Source organism: Vidua macroura, chromosome 10 (genome assembly GCF_024509145.1).
Source record: "Vidua macroura isolate BioBank_ID:100142 chromosome 10, ASM2450914v1, whole genome shotgun sequence".
Lineage (NCBI taxonomy): Eukaryota > Metazoa > Chordata > Aves > Passeriformes > Viduidae > Vidua > Vidua macroura.
In genome coordinates this window covers 20,997,773-21,025,346 of record NC_071580.1, presented here as the reverse complement: position 1 = coordinate 21,025,346, position 27,574 = coordinate 20,997,773, and the positions used below count along the sequence as shown (strand labels likewise).

The 27,574-nt window shown below is 52.9% G+C and overlaps 1 protein-coding gene across 2 annotated transcripts; it reads left to right on the top strand.

The window, feature by feature from the left end:
• The first annotated feature begins 23,128 nt into the window (after nt 1-23,128).
• On the top strand, nt 23,129-24,931 carry SOX14 (SRY-box transcription factor 14). Of its 2 annotated transcripts, none has more exons than XM_053986785.1 (2): nt 23,129-23,486; nt 23,882-24,931. In XM_053986785.1, the coding sequence occupies exons 1-2, from the start codon at nt 23,215-23,217 to the stop codon at nt 24,036-24,038; spliced, it is 429 nt and encodes a 142-aa protein (XP_053842760.1). In that variant the 5' UTR covers nt 23,129-23,214; the 3' UTR covers nt 24,039-24,931. The 2 variants fall into 2 exon arrangements, with proteins under 2 accessions (XP_053842760.1, XP_053842758.1); XM_053986783.1 differs by having other exon boundaries at nt 23,640-24,025.
• The last annotated feature ends 2,643 nt before the right edge of the window (nt 24,932-27,574 follow it).

Genomic DNA, 27,574 nt, shown 5'->3' with positions numbered 1-27,574 from the left:
ATGATAATTTCCTGAACTGAGAATCTGCACTGACAACCCTTAGTGCTATTCACCTCGTGAATAAAGATACCTTCCTCTCCATGTCTCGTGATAAATTCCTTTTATTAGGGCCACTTATGTGGGACTTTATCTTAATCGTCCTAAGTATGGGGCAGGCTCTGTGCTGAGGTTGGGTCGTTTTTCATTACGACCTCCAGCATGCTCTGGGAAGTAAATAAATACCAGGCAGTGATATGAAAACAGTCATGAAATGAAATGGGCTTTGCTAAGGCAGTGCTCTGACTGGCTGCAGACAGCACACCTGCACCACAGGGGGTGCTGAGGAACAGGAGGCATCTCTTACCTCCACCTGAGGAGGATGAACTGTCCAACAGGAAAACTGGATGGTTTTAACCATCACAGCATTGAGCACCATCAATGCACGGCGCTGCTGCAGTGTGCGCTTCCCCTGTTCCAACAGCGTTAGAATCACAGAACAGAATCATGGAATGGTTGGGGTTGGAAGGCATCTTAAAGCCCATCATGTCCTTACCATGGGCAGGAACACCTCCCACTAGACCAGGTTGCTCCAAGCCCTCACCAGCCTGGCCTTGGACACTTCCAGGGATGGGGCAGACACAGCTTCTTATTGTTTAAGCCAAGCAAGGAAATGTATTTCCTGCAGCTTTGGATTTTCAGGTAAAAATGGTCTGTGAAAAGCCAAGGGGATTTTAGGATTTAACCAGGAGCTCTGTTTGATGACCCCCATGCTATAGTGCTCCATGGAGTCTGTTCAAAACTGGAGATGGAGTGCTGGAGGCAACTGGTTCTAAGCTAAATGGCTGCTCCTCACAAATGTCACAAATGCAAGCTGGGAGCTGCCATCCAATGGCAGGATGAGGGAGAGGCTCCATTCTCCATTCCTGAGCTTCTTGGACACCATCCTCAGAGCTGGCAGGTCCTGGGGGCTGGGTGGTCCTCTCCTCTTTTCCATCTCAGGCATGAATCACACATGTCTGTGTGATCCAGCAGGAGAAGTGGGTCCCCTCCACCTGTCACATGGTTCCTCCTGCTCTGCACACCTGCTCCATCCCCTCAGCACTGTCCTAATGTTGGATAAAACACTTCATGGAGTGAAAATGTGGGTGGGTTTTCCTGAAGGCAGTGAGACGGCTGACAAGGAATCCTGTTTCTGTCACAGGACTGGGTTTTTCTGTTCCCTGGTATTTCCAGCATGGACAGAGACTTGATTTCTATGCCATCAATAGCATTTCCAGGGAATAAACATCATTACAGGTGAGGGCACAGCACAGACTGCCAGCTGTCTCCCAGGTAATTTGGACTGTGGTCACCTCCTGAAGGCCAGGTGTGGGCTGTGCACTGAAATTGTTGCCTGTGGCATTCACAAACACGAGTTTTTGTTCTTTCCTGGCTCTGAGCACTCAGCTCCCCACTCCTCTCTTCCCTCTCCTCATTGCAGCTGTGATTTAATTCCAGACAGGCAGCAAAGTTTGGAAACATGCAGATTATTCCTGTTCTATCTTAATCATCCTCACCAGGGAGAAATAGGAGAGGAGAGCTTTTTAAAACACTTGGATAAAATGAACTGGAACGATGAAGTATATTAAGAACAGGAAAATCTAAATGAGGTGGAAATAACGTCTTTATTGAAAGGACACATTTTAATCTCTCTCTCCTGCACTTACATGAACACACCTGATGCCAAGGCAGGAAGAAAAGATATAAGCTGGGAGACTGCCCTGGCACTCAGTCTTTGCCAGCTGTGCCTGTGGCACTTCCCAAATCCTGGCACTGCAGTCTTCCAGCCAATGGCCAGCACTGCAGGATCTGCCACCGAAGAGCCATGGAATGTCCTGAGCTGGAAGGAATGCCCAATGATCACCGAGTCCAACACCAATGGAATCCGCTGCAGGCTGCTCCTGTGATGCTGCTCAGGGTGCTGGGAAGCACCCACCTGGAGACAACCCCTCTTAGCAGTAAATTCCACATCCACAAGGATCCATTATGGGAGCAGTGGCCCATAACGGGGGGTCCATAAAGGTGTTTTGTGAGGCAGCTGCTGGTGCCAACTTTGAGGTGCACTGACCCGGGAATTTGTGACTCTGAGAATGCCAGAGCTCAAAGGAAGCCTTCAGTGAGAGCCAAAAAATGGAGAGAGTCCATTCCAAAACCTGTGACCTGCTGGGATGGTGGTACAACAAGGGTGGACCCTGCTATGCTCCCCCAGCAATGGACCAAGGAGGGAAATGGCTGATTTTGGAGATTCCGTTGCTCAAGTTTGTGGTACAAAAGAGTTTTCCCCTCCACCTCTATCCATTACAGAGCCAAAGATTTTTTCTAAACGTTTCTAAATTCACAATGCTGCCCTGAAGAAGTCCCAGTCATCATCTGCCAGTAGGGTTGGGCTTTTTGACCTGATCAGAAAAACGATCCTTTAGATAGAAAAGATATCAAAAATGAAGTGTGACTCCCTCCATTGGCCTGAAAGAAGGCAGGTCACTGGGTGAATTTGGGATTTTAATTTTATGGATCATCTTTTGAACCGTGCTCATTGTAGTGCTTGATAGAGTCTGTTTCCCTCCTGATCCAACTGATTATAGATTTTCTTCTCAGTGGTCTCTCTCATTTCTAATGTGCTGCTATTATTCAAAGTGATTAATTGAAGTCGTTGGTCAAACCTGTACCTGGATATGAGCTTTAACCATGGATGTGCCATTCTGAAGTCGTATTTTTGATCCGTTTCCTGAGGCACAGGGCAGCGTCCAACATCTTCAACACCCAGTGGTTATATTTCCACAACAGACAATGCATTAGGAGACAAAATGAAATAGATATAGTTGGAAGAAAAGCACAAGGATCAGAGTCCAACTCCTGGCCCTGCACAGACACCCAACAATCCCACCCTGTGCACCCCTGAGAGCATTGTCCAAACTCTCCTGGAGCTCTGGCAGCCTCAGGGCTGTGCCCATTCCCTGGGGAGCCTGGGCAGTGCCCAGCACCCTGTAGGGGAAAAACCTTTCCCTGATATCCAACCTGACTCTCCCTGACAGAGCTCCAGCCATTCCCTGGGGTCCTCCTGTCCCTGGTCACAGAGAGCAGAGATTGGAGCTGCCTCTCAGGAAGAAGTTTAGTTCAGGTTGTGGGGGAGGATGAACAGAGATGGCACCAAAAAAACTGATAAAGGATGACCAACAGTGAGCTTGTCAGACCTGCGAGAGGATGCCAGCAGGAGGGATGAAGGCTGCTGCTGCTGCTTTCCTGGGTCAGCACAGTGGCATAAAATGGTTTAGGGTGGAAGGGACCTTAAAGCTCATCTCATTCCACCCTCTGCCATGGGCAGGGACATTTTCCATAGACCAGGTTGCTCCATGCCCCATCCAGCATGGCCTGGAACACTTCCAGGGATGGATCAGGAGGGCTGGCTCAACACTTCTTCTCCACTTCCAATAATGCACATTCCAAAGTGAATCTTTTACAAACCCAAATATTAAAGCTACCATTTTCTCCCCTCTGGTCCACAGAAATGCAGATATGATGGCTCCATCAGCAGGGCAGGAGTGACCACCTGGATGTCCCAGTTCACGTAGGACTGATACAGGATGTGATGGTATCAGGAGCTGATACTAGCATTGCTGTGACAAGGATTTGAGAAATGGTGACAGGGACCTGCAGCTTGTAGGGGATGGCAGCCAGGGGTGGGCTGCTGTCCTCTTGTCCCATACTGTGATTTGGAGATGCTGTTAATAGGACAAGAGGATGCAGCGTCAACTTGCACCAGAGGAGATTTAAATTGGATATTAACGAAAACATCAGTGGAAGAGTGGTCAGGGATTGGAACAGGCTGCCCAGGGCAGTGGTGGAATCATGCCCCTGGAGGGATTTAAAGGCATATGATTTTAAAGGGATTTAAAAGGATGTGGCACTTGGGGATGTGGGTGAGCAGTGACTTTGGCAGCGCTGGGAGAACAGTCAGACTCAATGATCTTGGAGGGCTTTTCCAACCTTGTAGGCACACAGTTTGCCAGTTTTCCAGTCTTGTAGGCAATCACAGTGGTGATTGGGATGGAGCTGCAGCGAGCCTCATCCCCAATGGGTCCAGCTGTGAGAAGCAGTGAGCAGCACTGACAGCAATGAGCCATGGGGTGCCCAGGGGCACTGACCAACCTCCAAAGGGAACAGAGGGCACACAGGGGCACTGCATGAACATGAGGGGATAAAAGGCTGGGCTGAAGAACAAGAAGGGCAGACACTTGAAGCCTTCTGAGGTGAGGTGATGTTACTCTGCATGGGTTGAAGCTTTCTGAAATTGTATGAGGATACTCTGTGTGCTGTGGCTGTCTCGACTGTGACACAGCCTCAACCACCCTGAGTCTCTGCTCAAGGTGGACACTCCAGGGCTCTGTCCCCACACTCTCCTCGCTGGAGCCACCCCAGAGCTCATTGCTCGGGTGGCCAAGACGTGGCCCCGTGCAGAGCAGGGCTCCAGGGCCAATTAAAGGAGCGTCAATTAAAGAGCATGGAGGGGACGGAAGGGCTGGAGAGGCAGCAGGATGCTGGAGCCATCCTCTGTCGACAAAGTGCTGAGACAACAAACTTAACCTCTCTGTCCATGGCGCGCCTATCAGCCGTGGTTATTAAATCCCACAAAAGGGAGAAGAGCACCAGTGAATAGGGTTGAAAGAAAAAGCACTTTCCCCATTTGGATTACCTCCTACAGAACAGGACCTGCCAGTGAAAGGCGGAGAGTGTAATTGCTGGCCTGAAAGAGAAGGGGAAAAAAGGAGAAAAAAAAAAAACTATAAAGGGAAAGAAAGAAAGAAGGAAGGGGGAAAAAAATTGATAATGAACAATTTATCCTCTGAGCTAACAGTTAATTAATTCTGAAAATGTCTGTCAGGCTAATGGAGGGGGGGTAGCCATGCCACTGAACACAATTAGTAAAATAATAATAACAAAAAAGGGGTAAAAAAAAGAAGAAAAAGATTTTTTTAAGGTGTTGCTATCTTCTTAGAGACCAGGCCCTTGGCTTCCCAATGTCATTCTCAACACAATTTTTTTTTTCTTCTCTCCCTTCGTCTCTTTTCAGAAATTGTTCTCATGAATGATTTATATATGTCTAGTTATCTGGAGTGATTTCTATGGACCCGGGCGCATTGCTGCATAATTGTTAATTTTAATGCCATAATAGCTTCAGATGGAGGAAGAGATTAGGCGTTTATTGCACAATTAAATGAAACATACTTGAGAATCACAAAAGGTTCCGTAATTATTTCAGACCATTAATAAAATGGGCATTAAATTATATGGGACACAAAAGGGAAAGGAAATAGATTTTCATTACAGCAATAGAAGCGGAGAGTAGTAATAGATCCTTGTTGAATTCTCTTTCTCTCTCTCTCTCTCTGAAATTAATTGTTGCCCGGCTTATTTCAAAGCAAAATAAAAGAGAAATAAAGTGTGTTAAAGAACCTCTGATGAAAGGGCTTTGTTTGATAAGGACAATAGCCAGTGATACACTCTGGGAAAAAAAGAAAAAAAAAAAAAAAAAAGGAGAGGAAAAAAAAAAAGGAAGATTTGATTTTGGCTTCCTGCCCTCAGTCCTGCAGGCAGAACGGGGGCTGCGTGTGGACACACGAGGGCCTCTCCTCCCCTTCCCAGCACCACGGGGCTGTGGATGGGAGGGAGAAGGAGGGACATGGAAAGTTCCCCCATCCATTCCCAAGTGCCCCTGGTGATAGGACCAGCCCTGGGTTTGGCACCAGGGGCAGCAGAGGCAGAACTGGCAGAAATCCCAGAGATGCTCTCGCAGAGGGGCCACGCTTGGCTCTTTCTAGATAAGACCACAAGCAATGGATTTGCCTTGCATGGAAGATCCAGCCCTACCAGGGATGAGGAAGCAGCAGCTGGAGGCTCCCGGGTGTTCCAGCTGCAGCAGAGCCTGGAGAGTTTGTCCCCTGAGCAGTCCCTGGGGATCCCAGCGGGGACAACACAAGGGGCCAAGGGAGGACGAGCTCCTGTTGCACCTGGCAAAGACAGCCCAGAGCAGCCTGGACCTGAATGCCACTGACACCTCAGCCCTCAGCCTGGGAAGGGCCAAGGACAGGACCCACCTGAGAAACGTCACAGGAGCCCTTAAAAACTCTGATCTCGTGCTCTGTATTCCGACAGTAATATTTTCCAATGACAAAAGAGGGGTATGAGCAATACCTGATTCCCCTTGGAATGGAGACATCCCAAAAATACACAGTGCTGATGAGGGGCAGAGGACTCAGAGTCTGCTGGGGCAAGTTTTCAGGGATACTCAGGATTTCTGGAAGAAGTGGCACTTCTTGGCAGTTACAGAAGTCCGTAGTGACTTAGGCAGTTTGAGAAATCTCAGGCAGTTTGGGAAACCTCATGCTGCTTTCAGCTTGATTTAGACATAAACATGCCCTTGATCCTAGCAGAGTTTGTAGGGATCTGAGTGAGCAGCGTGAGCACCATTAAGAGTGAAAGAGGTCAAAAGAAGGGTCATTTGTAGCTAATGGCAAGCTCATCTTTCACCTCCCAGCCTCACTTCACCGTCCTTAAACTCCTCTGAGAAGCCTTAATGAAAAAATACTTCTAAAACAGAGCTTTTGGTCCATGAGATGTTGTCCATCACACAGCTTGCTCCAGGGGCTGCAGAGGTTTCCAAGAAGATCCCTTCATTAAAGAAAAAGATGGAAAAATACAATAGAAGGGTTAAAAAAAAAAAAACCATCTGGGCAAAGCAAAGTTTACCAAAGAAATGTAATGTCTGAGGAAAGCAGAACCAGCTCCCACATCCCCCAGTGAGTGTGCCAAGCAGGCAGCCAGGGAAGCTGTCATCCCCTCTTGCCGAGGGGCGGGAATTGCAGAGGGATCAGGAGCAAGGAGCATCCGAAGGCAGGGATAAACAAGCAGCAAGGGTGTCTCTTCCTGGAGCACAGCTGCACTTGAAAATTCAGCTCAGCTGACGCAGATCAGACGCACGCAGCTATTTTTAGGCTCCTTGCAGTGTTTTACTTTGCAGCTGCATTCCAGGCCTGCTCCCATTCCCCCAGCAGCAGGAGAAGCAATGCCTCAATGGACAGGGAAGGCCTTTGGTTGCCTGTGGATGTGTGCAGTGGGAATTTGAGGCAGAGCTTCTCCTGGGAAAATAGTTTTTTTAATAGCAGGTGTGTGTTGAGGGTAGGGGCTGTGCTCCTGCCTTCTTTGGGAGGGAGGTAGAAAGGGGAAAAGAGACTGGGGAGATATCAGGGACCCCCCAACACCTTTGTGCAGCTGGATCTGTATGTTTTCTGGGAAAACCCGGTCGGGCAGGAAGGTCCTTCTGGGTGAGACTGTCCCTGGGATTCCAGCACACTGCGCTGCAAGGAGTGGGGAGATGGGACAAGGGACAGCATCCCACCAACCCTCTCAGCCTTCTGACCCAGGAGACCACCTGGAGCTTTGGTGGTGGCATTAAGGCTTCAGCAGGGATCCAGAGAAAAGGAGTTTGACACAGTGAGACTTACAGTGAGAAATTAGAAAAAAATTAACAAAACAAAACAAAAAAAACCCAACAAAAACAAACGCAAAAAAGTTAACAAAAAAAAAAAAAAAAAAAAAAGGGGGGGGGAATGGGAACCTAAAGCAGCAAAAAAAAAAAAAAAAAAAAAAAAAAAAGAAGTTAAAGCAGTGAAGTCGCGGTGGAAAAGCAGCAATAAGGAGGCCGTGGGCTGCGCCGAGAGCGCCCTCTCCTGGGCGCAGCCAGCAGTGCTCCGGCCCGGGGGGAGCCGGGGACCCCGGAGGGGAGGGAGGGACACGGGCAGGGGGCGATGGACACGCGCAGGGGGCGATGGACACGAGCAGGGGGCGGTGAACATGGGGAGGGGGCGGTGGACACGGGCAGGGGGCGGTGGACACGGGCACGGGGCGATGGATACCGGACAGGGGGTGATGGATACCGAGAAGGGAGCGATTGACACCGGGGAGGGGGCGATAGACATCGGGCAGGGGGCGATTGATACCGGGGAGGGGGCGATGGACAGCGAGGAGGCAGCGATGCGCCTCGGCGGGCGAGTGATGCCCTCTGGGGTGGGAGTGATGTTCCTAGGGTGGAAGTGAAGCTCCCCAGGGAAGGGAGTGATGCTTTCAGTGTGGGAGAGATGCACTCCGAGGAAGGAGTGACGTGACCCAGGGAAGGGTGTGATGCACCCCGAGGAGTGGAGTGACTTTTCCGGGGTGGAAGTGATGCTCCACGGAATGGGAGTGAGGCTCCTGGGGAGGGAGTGGTGCCCCCTGGTTGGCGAGTGATGGTCCCAGAATTGGACTGATGTTCCCAGAGGAGGATTGATGCTCCCAGGGTGGGAGGGATGCTCCGCAGGGAAGGGAATGATGCCCCCAGGGAGAGAGTGGGCGTGGGGCAGAGCCATCCTGGCTCACACACGGTGCAGCCCTTCAGACAAGCAGGCAGCCCTACAGTGATTTGGTACAGCACCAAATCAGCAAAAGGATACTTAGAGGTAAAAATAAGAAGCTAAAGGGAGAGCTGGTCAGGGAAAGCAGGGAGAGGGGAGAAAGCCTTAGGGGACATGAAAGAAGGCTGGCATTAGAGGAAAACAAATAAGAAGATAAAATGAAACACGAACAATCCAAAGTATTAAAGGGTCTCTAGAAAGGACAAGGAAAACAGCCAAGTGCAGCAGGAGATCAGCCATGTCACCCAGCTGGAAATCAGCAAGGAGAGGACTCAAGACACAGGCTGAGATTGATTTTAATATGAGGGAAGTCCTACTTTTTGCAGGCCGGCTCTTGGAGAGCTGACTCAGAACACAGGACAGGGTCCTGCCTGCTCCCCACCAAGGACACTCCCCATGGGAGGGACAGCATCACTGGGGAAGAGGAGCAATGCTTTGTCCTCTTCTCTGGGGACAGCAGTGCCCCTGCCATCATCTCCTGCTGCACGAGGCCACAGGAGTTCCCAGTCTGTGCTGCCCTGGACCCGTCCACGTGTGCTGCTGTCACACGAGGGCTCAGGGCAAGCTGCCTTTTAGAGGTATTGGGAGGAGCAGCTGCGAGTCAGGCTCCAGTTGTGTGAAACGTTTTGGGAACGTTGCTGTTCTGTTGTAAGGAGGCAACGAGGAAGGAGATGAAATCCAGAATCTCGGAGCAGGGGGACAAAACAGAGCAGAAGGAGACAGCCAATCCCAGTAGCCACCTTGACATCAAATCTAAAGACAAGGTTCAGAGTAAGGAACAACAGAAGTGTCACCTCACTGTGCCTGGAGCTGGAGGAGGAGGCTCGGGGCCAGCAGTGCCTGGGACTTGAGCAAGAGAAGCAGGGAAGGAGCAGCTCTGAGAACACTCCAGAGCAGAAGATCTTTGGAGAAGACACCAGAGGCATCACAGCACATGCAAAATCCTCTCAATGCAGCCTTAATGCACAACCTGAGTCTGTCTTTTGGTTGTAGGCACGCAACACAAGTCTGTGGGGTCTGCAGAGGGGTCTGCACCAGCAGGTTTAAGTTTGGGTCTCTTGGGTGAGTGGGGAGGATGCAGGAAGGCAATTGGAATCTCATTTTGCCTTAAATTCAGGCAGGTTTATCGGGATTTATCACCCTGCAGACACAAACAGGCAATATTGCCATGGGATATTATCCCATGGGCTCGAGAGGGGTCCCAGCCTGGTGCTTTCTCTAGGAAAACTCACGCGGTGGCACCAGCAGTGGCTGGTGCAGGACTCCATCTCTGCCGAATGCGGCGCGGCCCGAGCTCCAGCTCCGTCTCCAAGGGCTCCCGACGAGGCCGGCACAGATAAAGGCTTAGCACGGCGGGGCCGGGGGCGGCAGGAGCGGCGAGTGCAGCGGTGCGTCCTGCGCTCCCCCGGCCCCGGGGCAGCTCCGCGCTAATCGCCCGCCTCCCCAGATTAGCACCGGGAAAGCCGCGATTTGGCAGCTCCACCTGCCCTGGAGGAAAGCCCGGCAGTCGTGGAAAACTCAGGAATTCCTGGATTTGCTTGCGAGGCCAAGGAAAATGTTTAGTTCTCTGCCCCCTGTGCTCCCCTCCTCTGTCACTGCGATGGTCGCTGTGGAAAGCTGTCGCTTGTCCTGGTGGCCACAGACCTGTCCCGTAGCCATCACACGGGAAGTGGTGGCCCCACGTCCCCTGCCCTGCACGCCCTCCAGGTTTGGATGGATTCAGGGCTGTGTGACAACGGGAGCGATCCACTCACTCCCTCTCATTAGCGGAGCCTAACGAGCACCCTGATTACCAGAGTCCCCTGATTGTCATCATCCTCATTCCCAGCTCCGAAGTGACCTCGGTAATGCTCGGCAAAAACCTGTTTTAGCTAATCCAAACCAGGCAGCCAACACCGGGGGCTTTGGAGAGTGTATTCACCGCGCAGAAATGTGTAAAAAGAAATCATTAATTAAATAAATCATGAACCTTTTGGTTCAAGGGGGCTGCGGTTTTGTTTCTAGCTGGAGTCAGCTATGCTTGAACACAAAGGTCAACACTGGAAAGAAAAACAGAAACAACCAAAAAACAAAAGGAAACCGGTGAAGCCGGTGAGGCTGGATTAGAGTTTCCTAGATGGGGGTCAGAGAGGGGAGAGCTTTTAGCAGTGATTTGCACTCTCCGAATGAAAGCTTTAGGATTTCGCTCCACTTCAAAGAAAAGATGCCCAGCCCAGCCCAGCCCGCTGCAGCCCCTCCTGGTCCCGGCGGGCAGGCAGGAGCGGGGTGAGCCCTGCTCACGTGGAAGAGGAGGGAGAAGGGGATCACAACCCCTCTCCTCCCGCTGGGGACTCGCCGGGGAGATTTCAAAGCACGGCACAAAGATTGAGCTGCCCCGGCTCCCACTGAGGGAATCAGCGGCTGAGCAGCCAGATCCTCGGGCAGAGCTCCCCAGACCCGCTCCCAGCTCTGCAAAGGCCTGGCTGCAGGGTTTGGGGGCTGTGTCAGGGGTTCAGGGGAGACCTGAGACTGTGGCACAACTCTGGCACTCCACATGAGCAGGGGAGCTCGGCGAGGGGCAGCCCCAGCCCTGGAATGTGGGGTTGGGGTTGCAAGAGGGGGAATGGGATGCCACATCCCTGGAAGTGTTCAAGGTCAGGTTGGACAGGGCTTGGAGCAACCTGGGCTAGCAGAAGGTGTCCCTGCCCATGGAATGAGATTGGAACCAGATGATCTTTCAGGTCCCTTCCTACCCAAACCACTCCACAACTCTCTGATTCCCTGATATCTGTACCCACATGGATGCACCCTCCCTTTGGGCCCTCACACAGCTGAGTCTCCACCTTGTGCACATCCCTCAGGTTTATTCTTGCAGACTTTTAAACTCTGCTCATCTATCAGCACATCCTAAGATATTTCTGGCACCTCACCACAGCCTGACACATGGATCCTCCCCTCGAGGCTCTGGAGCTGCTGTGCTGTTTCCCTGTCCCAGGCAGTTTGGATTGGCAGCTCCAGCCGTGGCTGCTGCTGCAGTCTGGAGCTGTTCCTTTCACTTCAGTGGCACTGAGCTATTTCGGAGCGGCCGGGACCTGCCTGTGCCATCCACGCCTTTCCCAGACACCGGTGGAAGTGGGAGTGCTCTACAAAGGTGGTTTGTGCCACCAGCTCCACACTGGGATGGGGAAATTGCTGCTTTGTCACACCAGGACGTTGGACACGACCTTCTGCAGACACCCATTGCTTCTGCCTTTGAGCTGTGATGCTAAAATGCTGTGGCTCCAGTGTTTTAGGGCTTTTATTTCCCCAAAAAGCACCTTAAAGTACATAAACGCTGCCATTCCCACTACATCCCCTACATTTCACCCTAATTTGAGTTTGCAGCTGTTTCCTTTTTCTTTTTTTTTTTTTTTTTTAGGAGTGATTTATTGTCTATTTCAAAATGTGGAATATCGGTAAAGCCATTTTTTTAAATGGAAAATTTCCCGCAGAGAAGCATTCCTGGTTTGCAAGGGAAACAGCAAATGCATTTGCATCCTTGAAAAATTCCTGTATTAGAATAAAACACCCTTCCAAGGGAATAGGACTCTAAGCACAAATATTTTGCAGCTGCAACAGAAAAATGGAAACGTGCAGGATTTTTGCAATCCATTTTCATAGATTCATGGAATGTTTTGGGTTGGAAGATCACCTGGAGCGGATCACATTTTTGCAGAGTTTTTGCTGCCAGGCAGGAACAGTTCTCACATGGGGATGTGCCAGGGGGCTGCATTCCCATCCCGCTTTATTTCTGTCCTGAGATCCTGCTGAGGGCCGGGAGCGAAGCCCTGTGACCCCGGCAGCACCACGTACCTGGCAGGTAACCACTAAAGCACGGCATGACTCAGAGAGAGTTCTTGGGCAGCGATTAAATACACCGCCAGGACTGATTAACTGCGAAAGAATCCTTCCCCGTAAACGGAAGAAAACACCGCGCTCCCCGCACGTGTCAGGGCAGCGATGGGATCAGCAGAAGCCTTGGCACAGCCCAGCTGCCTTCCCTCGGGACTCAGCACACCTTCAGCCTTGAGGGAACCGTGCTCGGGTGCTCCCAAAGCCAGAAGCCACCCAAGAAGGAAGAACCTCTTCTCCTGTTCTTTGGAGTTAGTTCTGGGGACGTGTCACGGAAGAGCAGCGCATGCACAGAAATAAAAGTGCAATCTTCACTTTATGTCAGTGAATTTCTGCTCAAGCAGAAATTGTTGTCATCCCACGGGGGAAAACTCCGGTGTTGACGTGGGAATAACAGCAAAGGAAAGGACTAAACTACTTATTCCCTCTGCTTTGGTTCATTTTGGAGGCTCTCTCCTCCTGTGTCTCTGACTGACGGGCAGCGTGTGATGCTGAAGTCGGTTAATTGTTATGGATCCCTGGGGCGTTATTCCAAGCCATGTGAAAGCACCGAAGGGAGCAATAATCACCTGTGATTCTGTGAGAGCGTTAATCCTATAAAATCGGGGAAATTCTTCCGTTTGGGGAGCACGTGGGACCGGTTTGCTCGTCTGCAGTGAACCTTCCCCATGCCGAGGGGTCAGATGGAGTCCTTTGGGCTGAGGTGGGGCTCGTCTCTTGGAAACTGCTCCGCTGGGATTTAGGGACGCCAGTGGCTGGAGAAATGGATGATAGAGGCAGAATGAGGCCGTGAGAGACTCGTTACACGGCTGCTTGTGTCCCTGCAGCCGGAAGGGAGGCACTGAGCTGACTGATGCTAACTAAGTTCCCTTGATACTGGTAAAACTGGCCACTGGCAACTCCTTTGGTCTAAAAACTCGATGTCTCCTCCTGGGCAGGAGCCATGGAGGCCAAACTGCCGAACTAAACCCAGCACCGGCTGGGAGGGGAGAGGGTGGCACGGTCTGGGTAGGGCAGTGGAGAGCCCTCCATCCCCAGCACCTCTGGTGGGCCTGAGGGATCTCTTGGTCATCACAAACCTCTGGATCGCAACAGGGTCGGAGCAGCAGAGGGAGATGAAGATGTTTCTTTCGGGCTGATGCCCTAGGCGGTGTTTGGCTGGACGCAGCAGCCCGATCTGTGCCACCAAGCAGCGCTTCCCAGGGGAGGGAGGTGATCAGGGGAGTTATCTGCGTGCCCCAGGGAGTGGGAAAAGTCAGCGCTGTGCACAAAGCGCTCATTCTTCCTCCTTGCCCTGCCAATGAGCAGCTGCTGATTAAATCCCTTTTCAGAGGGGAGAGTTACAAGGCTCCTACAGCTTTCCCAGGCAGAGACCTCTCTGCTCTCCCTGTGTTTGCATTCTCACATCGGCCTCTGCCCACTGAATAACAGCGGTAATTGGATGTGTTTAAACAGCGCTGCTCACTATTGTTTGCCCAGTAATCAGACACGTCTCCCTTTCCCTGGAACCCGAGCGCCACGTGCCGCAGAGGAAGGGCGGCCACAGCTCCTCCTCCTCTCCTCCCACCTGCATCCCCTCACCTCTCCAGGCTGCCCAAGTTGGGCGTGCGAATTGTACTCCGGCCGTAACAAGTTTTCCCTCCATCCGTAGCCAGCGGAACATTGGAGCTGCATCAGGGCAGCCTCGTTGTGTCTGCTGGGGCGGGAATTGTCCCCAGAGGCAAAGGGCTGGAGCAGAGGAGATGGGGCCGACCCTCTGCTTCCCACGGGCACAGCCTGGGGCTGAGGCTGAGCCTGCAACAGGAGGGAACGAAACGCTCTTCGAGCATCTTCCCAGGAATGTTCTGGCTGGCAGTGGGGGACACCTTGCAGGTGTGCTGAGTCTCGGAGATGCACGGGCAGCACTGGTTGGCCACAGATGTGGGATGCACCGGTGGATACTGACACGCCTGTGGGTCAGAGTGGCATTGGTGAGGACCACCAACCCCACAGGGGTCATGGTCTGTGTTGGAGCAGCCCAATTTGCCGGAGAAGCAGAGCAGGTTTGTGCCGAGCATCTCTGCCCTCCTTCCTCTCACTCCCATAGCTCGTTGAAAAGGAAGGGGGGAAAACACCAATCAGCCTCGGAAGCAGGAGCTGAAGCACCACTGGGATGTAGACTCGAGGCCAGTAATGAGCCTTTGCCCCCCGCCTTGGCCTGCGCCGTGCCACGGCTCCTTATCATGACTAATAGACACACTTGCAGAAATCAGAATCTATTTCCAAGTGATTCATGAGCGGGTAGGAAAAGGTGGGGGGGACGACAACAGGCTAAATACACCTGGTAATTTATTTGCTATGAATAATTTGAACAGCCCCGAGTGACGGAGATACCTCAGTTATTTATCCTGGGGGAGAAATTTGCAGGTGCTGCAGACTGAGTGTGCTCCAGAGCAGGCCCTGCCTCCAACGTTTGCCTCCCCCGCCCCAGTGCAAACCTCTATGGCCACGTTTGGAACGAGATACAAGACAAGCTTCATCCAAGCCTTTCATTAATTGCCCTTCCTGGAATCTCCTGCCGGCTAAATTGTTCCCCGCAGAATCCCTGGCTCCAGGGTTAGGAAAGGGTTACTGAGCGCGCCTTCCCGTTTGGGCTGGGTGGGTGGAAATAGCGTTGGCTTTCATCTGCAAACCTCGTAAAGCACGAGCAGCTGCTGAAGGGAGATGGGCGCCTTGTAAATCAGCGAGAGGGATAAAGAACGGAGCGGCCGCATCGCTCCTTGCGCACGGAGCTGTCCCGGTCCCCGGGCCCGTCCCCGCAGGACTCCGGAGGAGGAGCCGTGGCTGTGCCCTGCAGCGTTTGCCCTCACGTAGCTCCCGGGGAGCGCCCGCTGCAGTTTTGGGCCAAGGTTGTTGAAGTTGTTCCTTGAGTGGTTTTCGGAGGCCGGCCCTGCCGTTGTTAATGCGAGTATCTGACGTTTAGTGTCACCATGTTGGAACCGTGGGGTTTTGTCTTCTGCCACCACCAGCCTGAAATGCATTTCATTATTTTTGGTCTTAAAATTCAGAGAGTTTTTTTTTTTTTTTTCCCTCCCATCAAATATCTTTGTATTTGTTTCCAGAAACAAATGATTAGCATTAGTATTCATTAGTATTCGTGTTAACAATTGATAAAGGGCCCACTACTGTAGTATCTGTGCATAGCACACAAAATTCAATTAAAAATATAATAATTTCCTCAAGCCATGATCATACAATCTGTACCATCCCCCAAAGTTAGTTCCTGAAACTTCCCCCAAAGTTTCCTGTGGAGGGAGGGATCTGTTTGCCAGGGAAGAAGGGCCCTGAGTCAGGGATGCTGGGGTGGAATGAGCAGGACCAGGCTGGGGAGGGCAGGAGAGGGCATGTCCAGCACAAACCAGGAATTCCTTTGGAAGCTCCAAGCCAGGGCAGCTCTGCTTCCAGCCCTCATGTCAGTCCTGCAGCAGGGTTGGTGGATCTCAACCAAGGTGCAACCCCCACCAAAGGGGATCTCAAAACGGCTTGAAGGATTTGGGACTATTTCATCCTAATGTTTGCTGCCTCCATCCCTCTGGGTGACTCATTTTTTGGAGTCTGGCACGATGTTTCCCTCTCTCCTGGCTCTCCAGACTTGTTTCCCAGCGTTGCTGGGCAGGAGGTCGCTCCCATGCCCAAGGAGGGTGCTGGGGACCATTGTGTGGCTGGAGACCACAGCCCCGCTGCTTCTCTGAGGAACGGCTTCTGCAGGCCTGCAGAGGACACCGGGGGCTCTTCCCCTCCCTGCTGGGGACCCACTGCTGCCTCCCCACCAGACCCTGATCTCTGCCAGGCCATTTGACTCCCAGCCGACACCTCAGAGCAAACACCACCTCTGCACAAAGCCTACGTGCAGCGTGTGGACACCTTCCCTGCTCGAGGTGCTCTGTTCTGCTGAGCCTCTGAGGGCAGTTCCCAGGCTGGGGATGAGCCAGCGAGGAGCTTTGCTCCAAAATGCCACCACAAACATCTGGCAAGAAACAAAAGACATCTCAGAGGCATCTGGGCTCCCGTAAAGCAGCGTTTGGATGGAAGCCGTTGCCTTTTCAGCCTGCCTGGGTGGATACGTGCCCTGTGGTTTTCCCAGAGCTGGCTCACTCAGTGAGGTCAGTGGCAGAGCTGAGTTTTCACTGAACAGCAGCACTGAGTGGCTGCTCAGGCCTGGTTTCACCGGTTCAACCCAAAGCTGTGTTTGCCACACAGGCTTGGTTCTGCCAACAGCACCAGAATGTTCCGTGTGCTCTGCACAGACTTTTGAGGGATTCAGGCTTGAGGCAGAAGAGCATCTGTCACTTCTGGTTGTCTCTTACTGCCATGGAGTAGAGGACAGCATGGAGAATCTCTTGCTTGCTGGAGAATCTCTTACAGCTGTGGTTCTTCTCCAGCAATCCAGGACCTAAACAACGTGCTTAAATCCTAGCTGCTCTGGAGGTTTTCCAGATCATTTTGGACCACGTGACAAATTACTTCTCCAGGATTATGGCAGGCAGCCATTGGTAGTCCTGGGGATTCCCAGGATTCCCATTATCCTAGGAATGTGTCATGGGGAAGAAATGGTCTTCAGTGCTTAAAATGCCCCAACCCACCCCTGGAACTTCACCCTGAGAACCAGGAGTTGTAGGAGTAGTGAGGAGAGGTCTGGAGAGTTTCCAGTAGGATAAATTGGTTGTTTATCAGCTCTTTGATGGGTGTCAGGTACTACCTTCTCACAGGCTTTGTGTTTTTGCCACATCAGGGTCTGTAAGAAGAGCAGGGAAGAAACTTTATGGCTCCTGTACGGTTTGGTTCATTTAGGTGGGAACCTTGACTGTGCTGAGGGCCTGGCTGTGTTTGAGGGGGCAGATGTTCACAAGAGGGGACACACCGACCAAACAGTGCCACTCCACCTTGAGTGACAGATCCAAAATAAATGGAATGGACATGAATTTAACCACACTTCACTAAAACAGATGGTTCTGAAGCTCTGGCACCTCGACCCTTGGGGACATGGGTGGTGGCTACTTCTAAACATCATTGGTCTCGTTCAGATATCCAAATACAAAATGTGCTACTCAGGGGCAAGACACAGGTGTGCAGGAGACCTGAGCCTCTGAACTGGTGTTGAGAGTACACATATCACTAGAATGAGTATTTTCCTCTGTACATTTGCATTGTGACCAGATCTCCACTGCTCATGTTATCTATCTGTGTTAGAAACAACAAGACAATATTTTAGGTGTTTCTTCTGTTTGCAGAATGCAGAGTTGGTCATGTCTGCTTGAGCACCACATTCTTTCCACAGGCTTTTTTTCATGTCAGCCATCCAGAAAAAAAGCTGCTCCAGAGCTCACCTGACACACCAAGCCCTGCAGGTCACTTACCTTCTTTGCCACAGGCTTTTTTTCCACCTTTGTAACTGTGTTTCTCCACGCCTGATGCATGGCTGGGAGCAATCCCGCTGCACAGCTCCATCACAGGGTGCGATCCCACTGCAGAGGTCCATGCCAGGCAGGGAGGACAGCTGGATCACAGGCAGCAATCCCATTCCAGAGCTCCATCCCAGCCCAGGGAGGATGGCTGGATCATGGCGATGAAGCCGTCAGCCTCTCCAGGAGTGGAGGTGGGGAAGTGTGGGAGATAAACAGTTCAGCCTTGGCACTTTTCTTGAAAGTTGTTGCTTCTATTTCAGAGATCATGTGCCTGAAAACCTGTCTGGGTTTTTTTTTCTGACTGTATCAGTTGGTCTAATAAAAGATACTGCTTCTCCTTACAAGCTTGCTCTGCACTCCTGAGCTCAGGTCCTTTATCCTTCCCTTCATGCTGCTGACAATGACTGAGGCTCCCTGGCCATACAATATCTGGGAAGTCAATGCCGTGTCAAGCCCCCAGGTTTACACCCCCGGCCACAGTGAATGCACTTATTTACTGGAGAGAATCATCAGCTCTGCCTCCTCCTGCTGCTGCTGCAGGGAAAGCAAAATCCAGGGGGGTCTGCAGGGACCCTTCCCTGGGCAGGTGGGCTGATGCACCCATGGGGCTCTGCAGCATGGGAGGGGAATCCCAGCGGGTTTCCACCAGGCATCTCTCACCCTGGGAAGGACGAAAAGCTCTTCAGCCACTCATTGTTTAACTGCTGAAGTTGCTAATGGACGGCCTTAGGAGATGGCACAGAGGTGGCACTGCCTCAGGAGTCTCCAGCAGGATGGCACCCAGAGACTCTTTGTGGATTCCACGGAGTCCAAGCTGCTGCCTGATTCCTTGGGGGCAGTTTTGGTGCCGTCTACCACAGCATGGTGTCTTCACAATGTCACCCCAGGAGGCTGCTGGCCTGGCTGCACTCTCGCTGCTCACTGCAGCACTTCCACACAGCAACACGCAGAGAACTGGAGGTGTGAGGGAGACAGAGGGAAGAAGATTTTCACAATAAGGGTGGTGAGGCCCTGGCACAGGTTGCCCAGAAAGGTGGTGGACACCCCATTCCTGGAAACATTCAAGTTGGATAGGGCTCTGAGCAACCTGCTCTAGTGGAAGGTGTCCCGGCTCATTGCAAAGTGCTGGGAGTTGATGACCTTTAAAGGTCCCTTCCAGCCCAAACCATTCTATGATTCTCTAATTCCACAACTGTGCTGAATTTGGTGCTCTGGGAAGGCTGGTATAATTCGAGGCATATTTTTTCTGTCAGACATTGCACTGGCTCACTGATTAGGACCTGATCACCCCAGTGAAGAGCGCTGTACCTGCCCACAGAGGGAGCAGGGCACAGGTTTCACAGCACTGGCGGCTCCCCGGGATGACTGGCCACACCACAGGATTGTCACCTGCAGGGACCCCGAGCCAGGAGGGAAATCCCTGCAAATATCCATCACCTTCCTCATTAACAGTGAGCCACAACTATAAATGGTGCTGCAAAAGGGCAGTGGACACATCACCTGTGAGGAATGAGAGCTAAACACACAGAGCACTCAGCTAAAGGAAGGGGTGGGATGGGAATTGCACATGGATAAAATGTGCAGAACAAAAATTAAGTTTGGAAAGGGTTGTAAACTTCTGCCTCAGGTCCTAATCCGAGGGGAATCTTTAGTTTTGAAGCAAGTTATCCTCCAGCTCTCTCCCATGGAAGGTGGTGCCTTCCCAGGGAGCATCTCTTGTTGGCCAGCGTGAGCAAGCAGCTCGTGGGATGATCCAATCTGCCACATCCATCACTGCTCCCCTCTTCTGTCAGGGATGCACAGGGCAGTGACCTGCTCCATTAAATCTCTCCATGCAGGGGGCTGGATCCCTGTAACTGTTTATAGCTGGAGTTGAATAAATGCCTTTTTCAGGGTGGGGGGGATGAAATTGAAAAAGAAACACTGTAAAAATGCAGAAAGAATAACCTGTAAGTATCCAGTTCTGCACAGTATCTGTGAACACATCAGTGCTGCTGCCTGGATGAGCTGCTCTGTGCATATATTTTCCATATATCTCTCCCAGAAAATATTATTTGATGGCATGTGATTAAAAGGGTCTTTTTTAATATGTGGCACACGCATAACAAAATGTATGTGTGCACTTGCATGTAAAATAACCAGATATGAGGGAAAAGCAGGAATAAAATCATCCCTGGCAATGCCTGGTGGTATTCTGTGCACTGAGCTAATTTCGGGTATTTGGAAAAAGCATTCCTGGTGGTGGGACTTTCACCAAGTCCCACAGTACAGCAAGCAGGACCTGCATCCTCAGTGCCCCTGAAAAGCCCCAGAAACCTGGAAGTCTTTCCAAACGTGCTTCCTTCAATTAAAAATCAATTAAAAATCCCCTCCCTTTCCCAGTGCCCTGAAGCATAAAAATAATAAAGTTATTTAAAGATCCATTATTTCCTAAATAAAGTTGAATTGGGGGATATTTTCAAATTCTAGGTGCTCTTCACCTCTCACTTCTGGCAGTTGCAAGCCCGACCGTGATTCCCGCGAGGAGGAGCAGGAGGAGGCTGAAGGCAGAAATACAGCTCTATTTATGCTGATACTGGATCTCGGGCTACATGATCTCATCTAATTTAAAGTTACTCCAAATGAACTATCTCCAAGAATATAATTTTAATGTTTCCCTATCAGGCCATTCTTATCTCTCTGCATTATCATGATATCATTCAGGAATAATAATCGCACCATTAGTTTTGGTGTCTAAACAAGCTGGTGGGGAGAAATGGATTTCAATCACCGCCCTGCAAATTGCTGCCCTCCTCAAGAAAAAAAAAAAAAAAAAAAAAAAAAAAAACCCAAAAAAAAACAAAATCAAAAAAAACAAACCCAAAAAGGGTACAAAGTTTGTAAAATCCAACCCTGGGAGGCTGTAAAACTTCAATAGATACCCTTCCAGGAGAAAGGATTTAGGGGGGAAATGGAAGTATTTAAGTCTTTAAGGATGGAAGCGTTGGAATCTCGAAGGAAATCTTTCTTTTCCCATTTTTTTTTTTTAAGCGAGGGCATTTATGGGATGTAAATGAACAAACCGGAGCCCGAAATGCCCCGAGCTGATGGAGCGTGTGTGCTGCAGCACGGCGAGGCAGCAGCCAATGAAAGCCGGGCTGCCGATTTTTTATCATTAATATTGCGAAGCAGCATTAACTGATTGGAAAGACTTTTCGGGAGCAGGCAGAGCCTGCGAGCCATCGCTCCCTCCCGAACGATTTGCTACCCGGATTTTGGAGAACGACGCCCGGCTCCTCTCGTTTAATCTTGCCGAGGGATGACGAGCGATACGATTTCTCCCTCTCCTTCGAAGAATTTGAAAAGAAACAATAAAAGCGAAGGGAGTTTTGTATTTTAACCGTCGGAGGGGAAAGCACACGGTGCTGAGGAGAGGGGCAGCGGCTTCAGCGCGTTGTTGAGCGCGGCAGCTCCGCGGGGCAACGCGCCGGCAGCTGGGGCTGCCGATAGCTCTGTTTCCACGGAAAAGGTGGAGTAAAAAAATAAGTTTCCACGCGTGTCACCCTACCATGGCCACGGCCGAGCCCGCGAGCGCCTGTCGGGGCGAGCAGCGCACGGGCAGCCCAGCCCCTGCCCGTGGCGACCGTCCCGCCGGGTCACCGGGACCACGCGTGGCACGCAGGTCCCCGAGAATGGGCCACGTCGCAGGCGACCCTGGGGGGACAGCTGCAGGAAGGGGCCGCCTGCACCCACCTTTTTTTGTTTGCGGGTCCCATATGAATATCAGCGGCTGCTGGGGGTGGGGAGAAGCTCGGGGGATCCCACCCTGGGATGGGGGCACATTTCCCTGAGGAAGAAGCGGTGCCGTAGCGGAAGGATCCCGCCCGGGGAGGTCCCGCCCGCCGCCCCCGCTCTGGGCAAGGGGGTCCTGGTGCGGGCTGGGAAATTCGTGGCGCATTTCTGGGCACAACGAAAAAAGCTTCTGGGACGGAGCCGGCGGCAGCAGATCCAAAGCTTCGGGCGCTGCCGGCCCCGTCCAGGTGAGCGGACTCCACATCCTTGGCCCCTTTCTTCTTCTTCTTCCTCCTCATCTTCCTTCTCCTCCTCCCCGGCTCCGCACGCACAGGGCTCTGCCGGGAAATGAAAGTCATTTATTGCGAAGAAGGAGGAAATAAGGGCGAAGGTGGTTTATTCTATTATTATTATTAATATTATTTGGACGGGGTGGGGGAGCCGAGAGCCCCCCCGCAGCGGCGGCCCGGCACAGAGCGGCCCGCGGCGGCGGCTCCCCTCGGGCAGGAGGCGAAGTTTCGGGCGGAGAGGCGCGGGGGGACCCCGGAGGGGCCGGGCTGGCCGCACCCCCCGACATCTCGTTTCTCTCCCCGGTCGCTGTCGGACGCGGGCGGGCGGGGGCAGGGGGCGGCCCGGGGGGGCCTTTTCGGAGCAGGTTTGTTAACCAAAGCAGGTGCTAAAAACCAATAAGCCCGGAACAAACGCGGTCCCCCACGGGAGCCGGGACAATTGTTTCCATTTAATAAATATTTTCCCCACGGGCGTTTCGCGGGAGGCAGGCAATTATTCAAAGCAAGCCGGGACGCGGGCCGGCTCCCGGGGTTAAGCGGGGCTGCGGAGCGGGGAAGGCGGGGGTTGGGGAAGCGAGAGAGCGGCCGGGAGCGCGGGGAAGGCGGGGGCAGCGGGGGGCAAGCGGACAGCGGTGGGCGCACGGCGGAGCGCAGCGCTCGCAGCCCCGACGGCGGCGGCGGCGGAGCCCGGAGAGCGCCGGGACCGGCCCCGCTCCGCGTACCCCAGGGATGGGGGAAGATGAGGAAGATGGGGACGACTCCCTTCTCCTTCCCCCTTCCTCCACAGCTGTTATTAGCGCAGCAACTCACAAAAGCCGTCCTTTTAATCCGCGCGTTAGAAGGCGGGGGGGGGGGGGGGGTGGGGGTTCCTCCTGTCCCCTCCTTCCTTCCTCCTCCTCCCTCCTCTGTCCCCTCCCCTCCTCTTCCTCTCGCCCTTCCTCTCTCCCTCTCTTTTTAAGCGGGCCCCCTCCGCGCTGATTGGGCGCCCGGCCGCACTGTGACCGCCCTGCCGCTATGTCAGCCTGCCCGCCGCAGCCCCGCGCCTTTGAACTGCCCCGCACCGCCCCGCGTCCCCACCGCCGGCCCGGTGCTGCGCCCGGCGGCTCCCCGCCCGCCTAGTGCCCGCCGGGCCCCGCGGGCCTCCGCTCCGCGCCGCTCCGCGCTGCTCCGCGCCCCGCCCCGGCACTGCTCCCGCCGGGGACGGCCTTGGCGGAGGACCTGTGATGATCAGCTGAGCCCGCTCCTGCCGCTCCTCCGGCTCCTCCGGCCTTCTCCCGCCGTTCCTCCTCCTCGCCCTCGTCCTGCCGCCGCCGTCCGGCGCCCCCAGCCGCCGCGCCGCGCCCCGCAGAGCCGCCCGCCCGCCCGCCCGGCCGAAGCATGTCCAAGCCCAGCGACCACATCAAGCGCCCCATGAACGCCTTCATGGTGTGGTCCCGCGGCCAACGGCGCAAGATGGCCCAGGAGAACCCCAAAATGCACAACTCGGAGATTAGCAAGCGGCTGGGCGCGGAATGGAAGTTGCTCTCCGAGGCGGAGAAGCGCCCGTACATCGACGAGGCCAAGCGGCTGCGGGCGCAGCACATGAAGGAGCATCCCGACTACAAGTACCGGCCCCGGCGCAAGCCCAAGAACCTGCTGAAAAAGGACAGGTATGTCTTCCCTTTGCCTTACCTCGGGGAAACAGATCCCTTAAAGGCCGCCGGGCTTCCCGTGGGGGCCACTGACTCGCTGCTGAGCTCCCCGGAGAAGGCCAGGGCTTTCCTGCCTCCCACCTCAGCACCTTACTCCTTACTTGACCCCAGCCAGTTCAGCTCCAGCGCCATTCAGAAGATGACTGAGGTTCCTCACACCTTAGCCACCAGCACCCTGCCCTACGCCTCCACCTTGGGATACCAGAACGGGGCGTTCGGCAGCTTGAGCTGCCCCAGCCAACACACCCACACTCACCCCTCGCCAACTAACCCGGGCTATGTCGTGCCATGTAACTGTACCGCTTGGTCGGCTTCCAGTTTGCAACCTCCAGTTGCCTACATATTATTCCCAGGCATGACCAAGACTGGGATAGACCCCTATTCTTCAGCACACGCGACTGCCATGTAACACCCACCCACCCACACCCCCACAGGCGTGTGTGTGTGCGTGTGTCCCCCACCCCGGCCGGCAGCTGGAACTGGGATTCCTCCGTGTGTGCATGTACATAAAACCTGCAAGAGCAAAAGGCCACCCGAACCAGGACTCTGCCGCCCGCCGCCGGGCCGGGACAGACGCGGACGCTGCCTCGGAGATGCTCTCGCCTAAAGCTCGCCACGAGAGCTGGCCCCAGGCTCGGGGGGGATCTGCAATCGCGGGGGCAGATAGGAGCCCGGCACTTGTAAGAGTTGTAAATGTGTTTAAAAACAGAAAAGCAAAGCGAACCTTGAACTGCCCTTTCGGGACAAAGCGGGGAGAAAAAGACAAAAAAAAAAAAAAAAAAAAAAAAAGAGAGGCGGTTTCGATTTTTATTTATTCTCTTAATGTCTATGAGTTCTCCAGGGTCTCATGTCACTTGGACTTGACTTTGGGAAGTCCCGGTCTTACTCTGATTTTATTTTTTTTTCCTCGTTGTTTTCCTTTTGCACATTGAAAAATGAGATCAGCTGTGTTATATATATATAAATATATATATATTTTGCCACCACGTACTACTAGGTAAAATTGCTTTTCATGTCAGAAAAAAGGCTCTTCAAAGTTAAAAAAGAAAAAAAAAAGACAAAAAAAAAAAGAAGGGGAGAAACATTTATATTTAAAACCTATGATAGTGTTTGCTTAATTTAAAAGAGATAGTCCTTAAATTTGTGTGATCCAGTGAGACTAGATCTAAGTTTACTTTAGACAGAGCGTCAGGTATGAAGTCAGGCAGTAGAATTGTAAAAAAATTAATACTACTACTACTACTAACCGAATAAAAACCGATGGCAATTTAAATATGTTTTCACAATGTCTTGGGCAAGAAGAAACAGAAACTAAGATGTATCCGGCAGGATTTTACCTCGTTAAACCTTTTCATTTGTTGAACAAAGCCGTTTTGAATAAAGACAATCTGTCATCAAACGAGGCAAGTGCGTGCTGTGAGTGCGGGGACGCAGCCCCGCGTCCCACACCGGGGGCCGCGGGCGCTGCCCCCGCGCCGGGAGCGACCCCTGCCCGCAGCCCCCGGCTCTCCCCGGGCCGGGGCCGCTCTGGAGCCGTGCCGTGCCGTGCCGTGCCGTGCCGTGCCGTGCCGTGCCGTGCCGGGTCGGGCTCCGCTCGGAGCCCGTCGGGGAAACGCGGCTGCGGGCGGAGAAAACTTGCGGAAAGACGGGATGGAGCGGAGCGAAGCCGGGGGCCTGCGGGGGGCTGCTCCCCCCGCCCCGTCCCGTCCCGTCGGGGAACCGGCTTTTCCCGAGTTGCCTCCGCGGCGTTGAAGTTTTAGCGGTGCGAGGGAATATTTGGAGCGGGGAGGGGAGCTTTGGCGGTGCTGGAAGGGGGTGGTTTGCAATTTGTGCGGATCAATTAGCGGTGTTTGGGGTGCTCTTTCCTTGGCGAAGGGAGGGAGTCGCGGGGCAGAGACAAGGGGAAGGAGGAAGAGGCAGAGGATCCGTCTGGAGGGGCTGAATAGCCGGAGCGCTGCGTGTTTGGATGTGCTTTGCTCATTAAGTGCTCTTTGGAGACCGATGTTAGAATTAAACGGCGTAACACAATTAACATACATGGGGCTTGAATGGGAGGGTAAGCGGGGGAAGAATAGATAGATAAATAAATGAGAGATCAGGCGAAGGTAAACAAAAGGGGAGAGGAGAAAAGGGCTGAAAGGAGAGGTTAGAATGGCTGCTCCAGCCTTGTTTAGCATGACAAAACGGCTCTTACAAATGAGGACAATTAAAGGAGCTGGCTTGGGGAGGGCCTGGGAGCCGCGGGACGATCCGCTGGGACACGCGGGGCTGGATGCGGCCGGCGTGGGGCGGCGCGGCGGCGGCGGGCGCTGATGTAACCCCAGCTGACAGGCGCTGTCAGCCCGGCTGATAACACCGATAGCTCAGTGTCCTCCGACATCCACCCGCATTAGTCTGACAATGGTCGGAGGCAGAGCCGGGCGGGGGGAGCGCCGGCCCCGGCCCGCCCGGGCCACGCCGGCCGCGGGGCAAAGCGGGGGCCCTGCGCCCGTGCTCCGCTCCCCACCGCGGCCGAGCTTTGGGGGCCGCCCCGTACCCCTGAGCCCCGCCACCCTCGGGGCCGCTCCGGCGGCTCGGTGGGGGCCGCGGCCTCGGGGAAACATCGGGGCTCGGTGGGGAGCGCGGGGCGACAGGGCTGGAAACTTTGGCGGGGATCTTTCCTTCCTACTTTCCTTCTTTCTTTCGCTCTCTTCCTTCTTCCTTTCTCTTTTCTTTCCCTTTTCACTCCTTCCTTCCTGATTTCCTTTTAACCTTATTTTCTTATCTTTATTTATTAATTCCATCTCCTTCTCTCTCCATTTCACGTTTTCCCCTTCTCTCCTTCCGTTCTCCTTCTTTTTCTCCCTCTCTCTTTCTCTTTTCCTATTTCCCTCTCTCTTTACTCTCCCTCTCTTCCTGCTTCTCATTCTCTTTTCCTCGCTGCCTCGCCGTCCCCCTCCCACCCCGCTCGCCCCTCCGCAGCCTCTGCTCGTCGTGTTTCGTTCCCGTTCCCTGCGCCGTGTTATCCCTCCAACCCTCCCGCCCGGTTGCAGGTGTGTAGCTATTTAACTCGTGGAGATAAAGAAATTAACACTGCAATGAACCGATTACTGACTTTGATGTCAAAGGGAAACCAAAAACAGAAAGAAAGAGGGGGAGAGAAAGAGAGAGAGAGGTGAAAAAAAGCTATTCCCTCGAGGGGGAAATGCAGCTCCTTGTCAAACCTGTTTCCCCACAACTGTCTCCTTCTTTCAATAAAATCATTAAACAAAGGCCGAGGGGTTATGCGCACCACGCCTTGGGTGCGCGGCCGGGCGCTGTCCCGGGCTGGGCTTCGCTGCGGAGCCTCGCCCGCACCCGCGGAACCCCGCGCAGGCAGCGCGGAGCCGAGCGGGGCCGGGCGGGGAGCGGAGCACCGCGGCCTCGGGCCCGAGTCACTCCTGCCGCCGGGCCCGCTCCCCCCGCAGCTCCCCTCGCCCCAGTTCCTTTCCTTTTCTTTTCTTTTCTTTTCTTTTCTTTTCTTTTCTTTTCTTTTCTTTTCTTTTCTTTTCTTTTCTTTTCTTTTCTTTTCTTTTCTTTTCTTTTCTTTTCTTTTCTTTTCTTTTCTTTTCTTTTCTTTTCTTTTCTTTTCTTTTCTTCTCTTCTCTTCTCTTCTCTTCTCTTCTCTTCTCTTCTCTTCTCTTCTCTTCTCTTCTCTTCTCTTCTCTTCTCTTCTCTTCTCTTCTCTTCTCTTCTCTTCTCTTCTCTTCTCTTCTCTTCTCTTCTCTTCTCTTCTCTTCTCTTCTCTTCTCTTCTCTTCTCTTCTCTTCTCTTCTCTTCTCTTCTCTTCTCCTCTCTTTTCTCTTCTCTTCTCCTCTCTTTTCTCTTCTCTTCTCTTCTCTTCTCTTCCTCATCTCTTCCTCATCTCTTCTCTTCCTCATCTCTCTTCCTCCCTTTTTTTTTTTTACTATTCTCCTCTCCTCCTCTCCTCTCCTCTCCTCTCCTCTCCTCTCCTCTCCTCTCCTCTCCTCTCCTCTCCTCTCCTCTCCTCTCCTCTCCTCTCCTCTCCTCTCCTCTCCTCTCCTCTC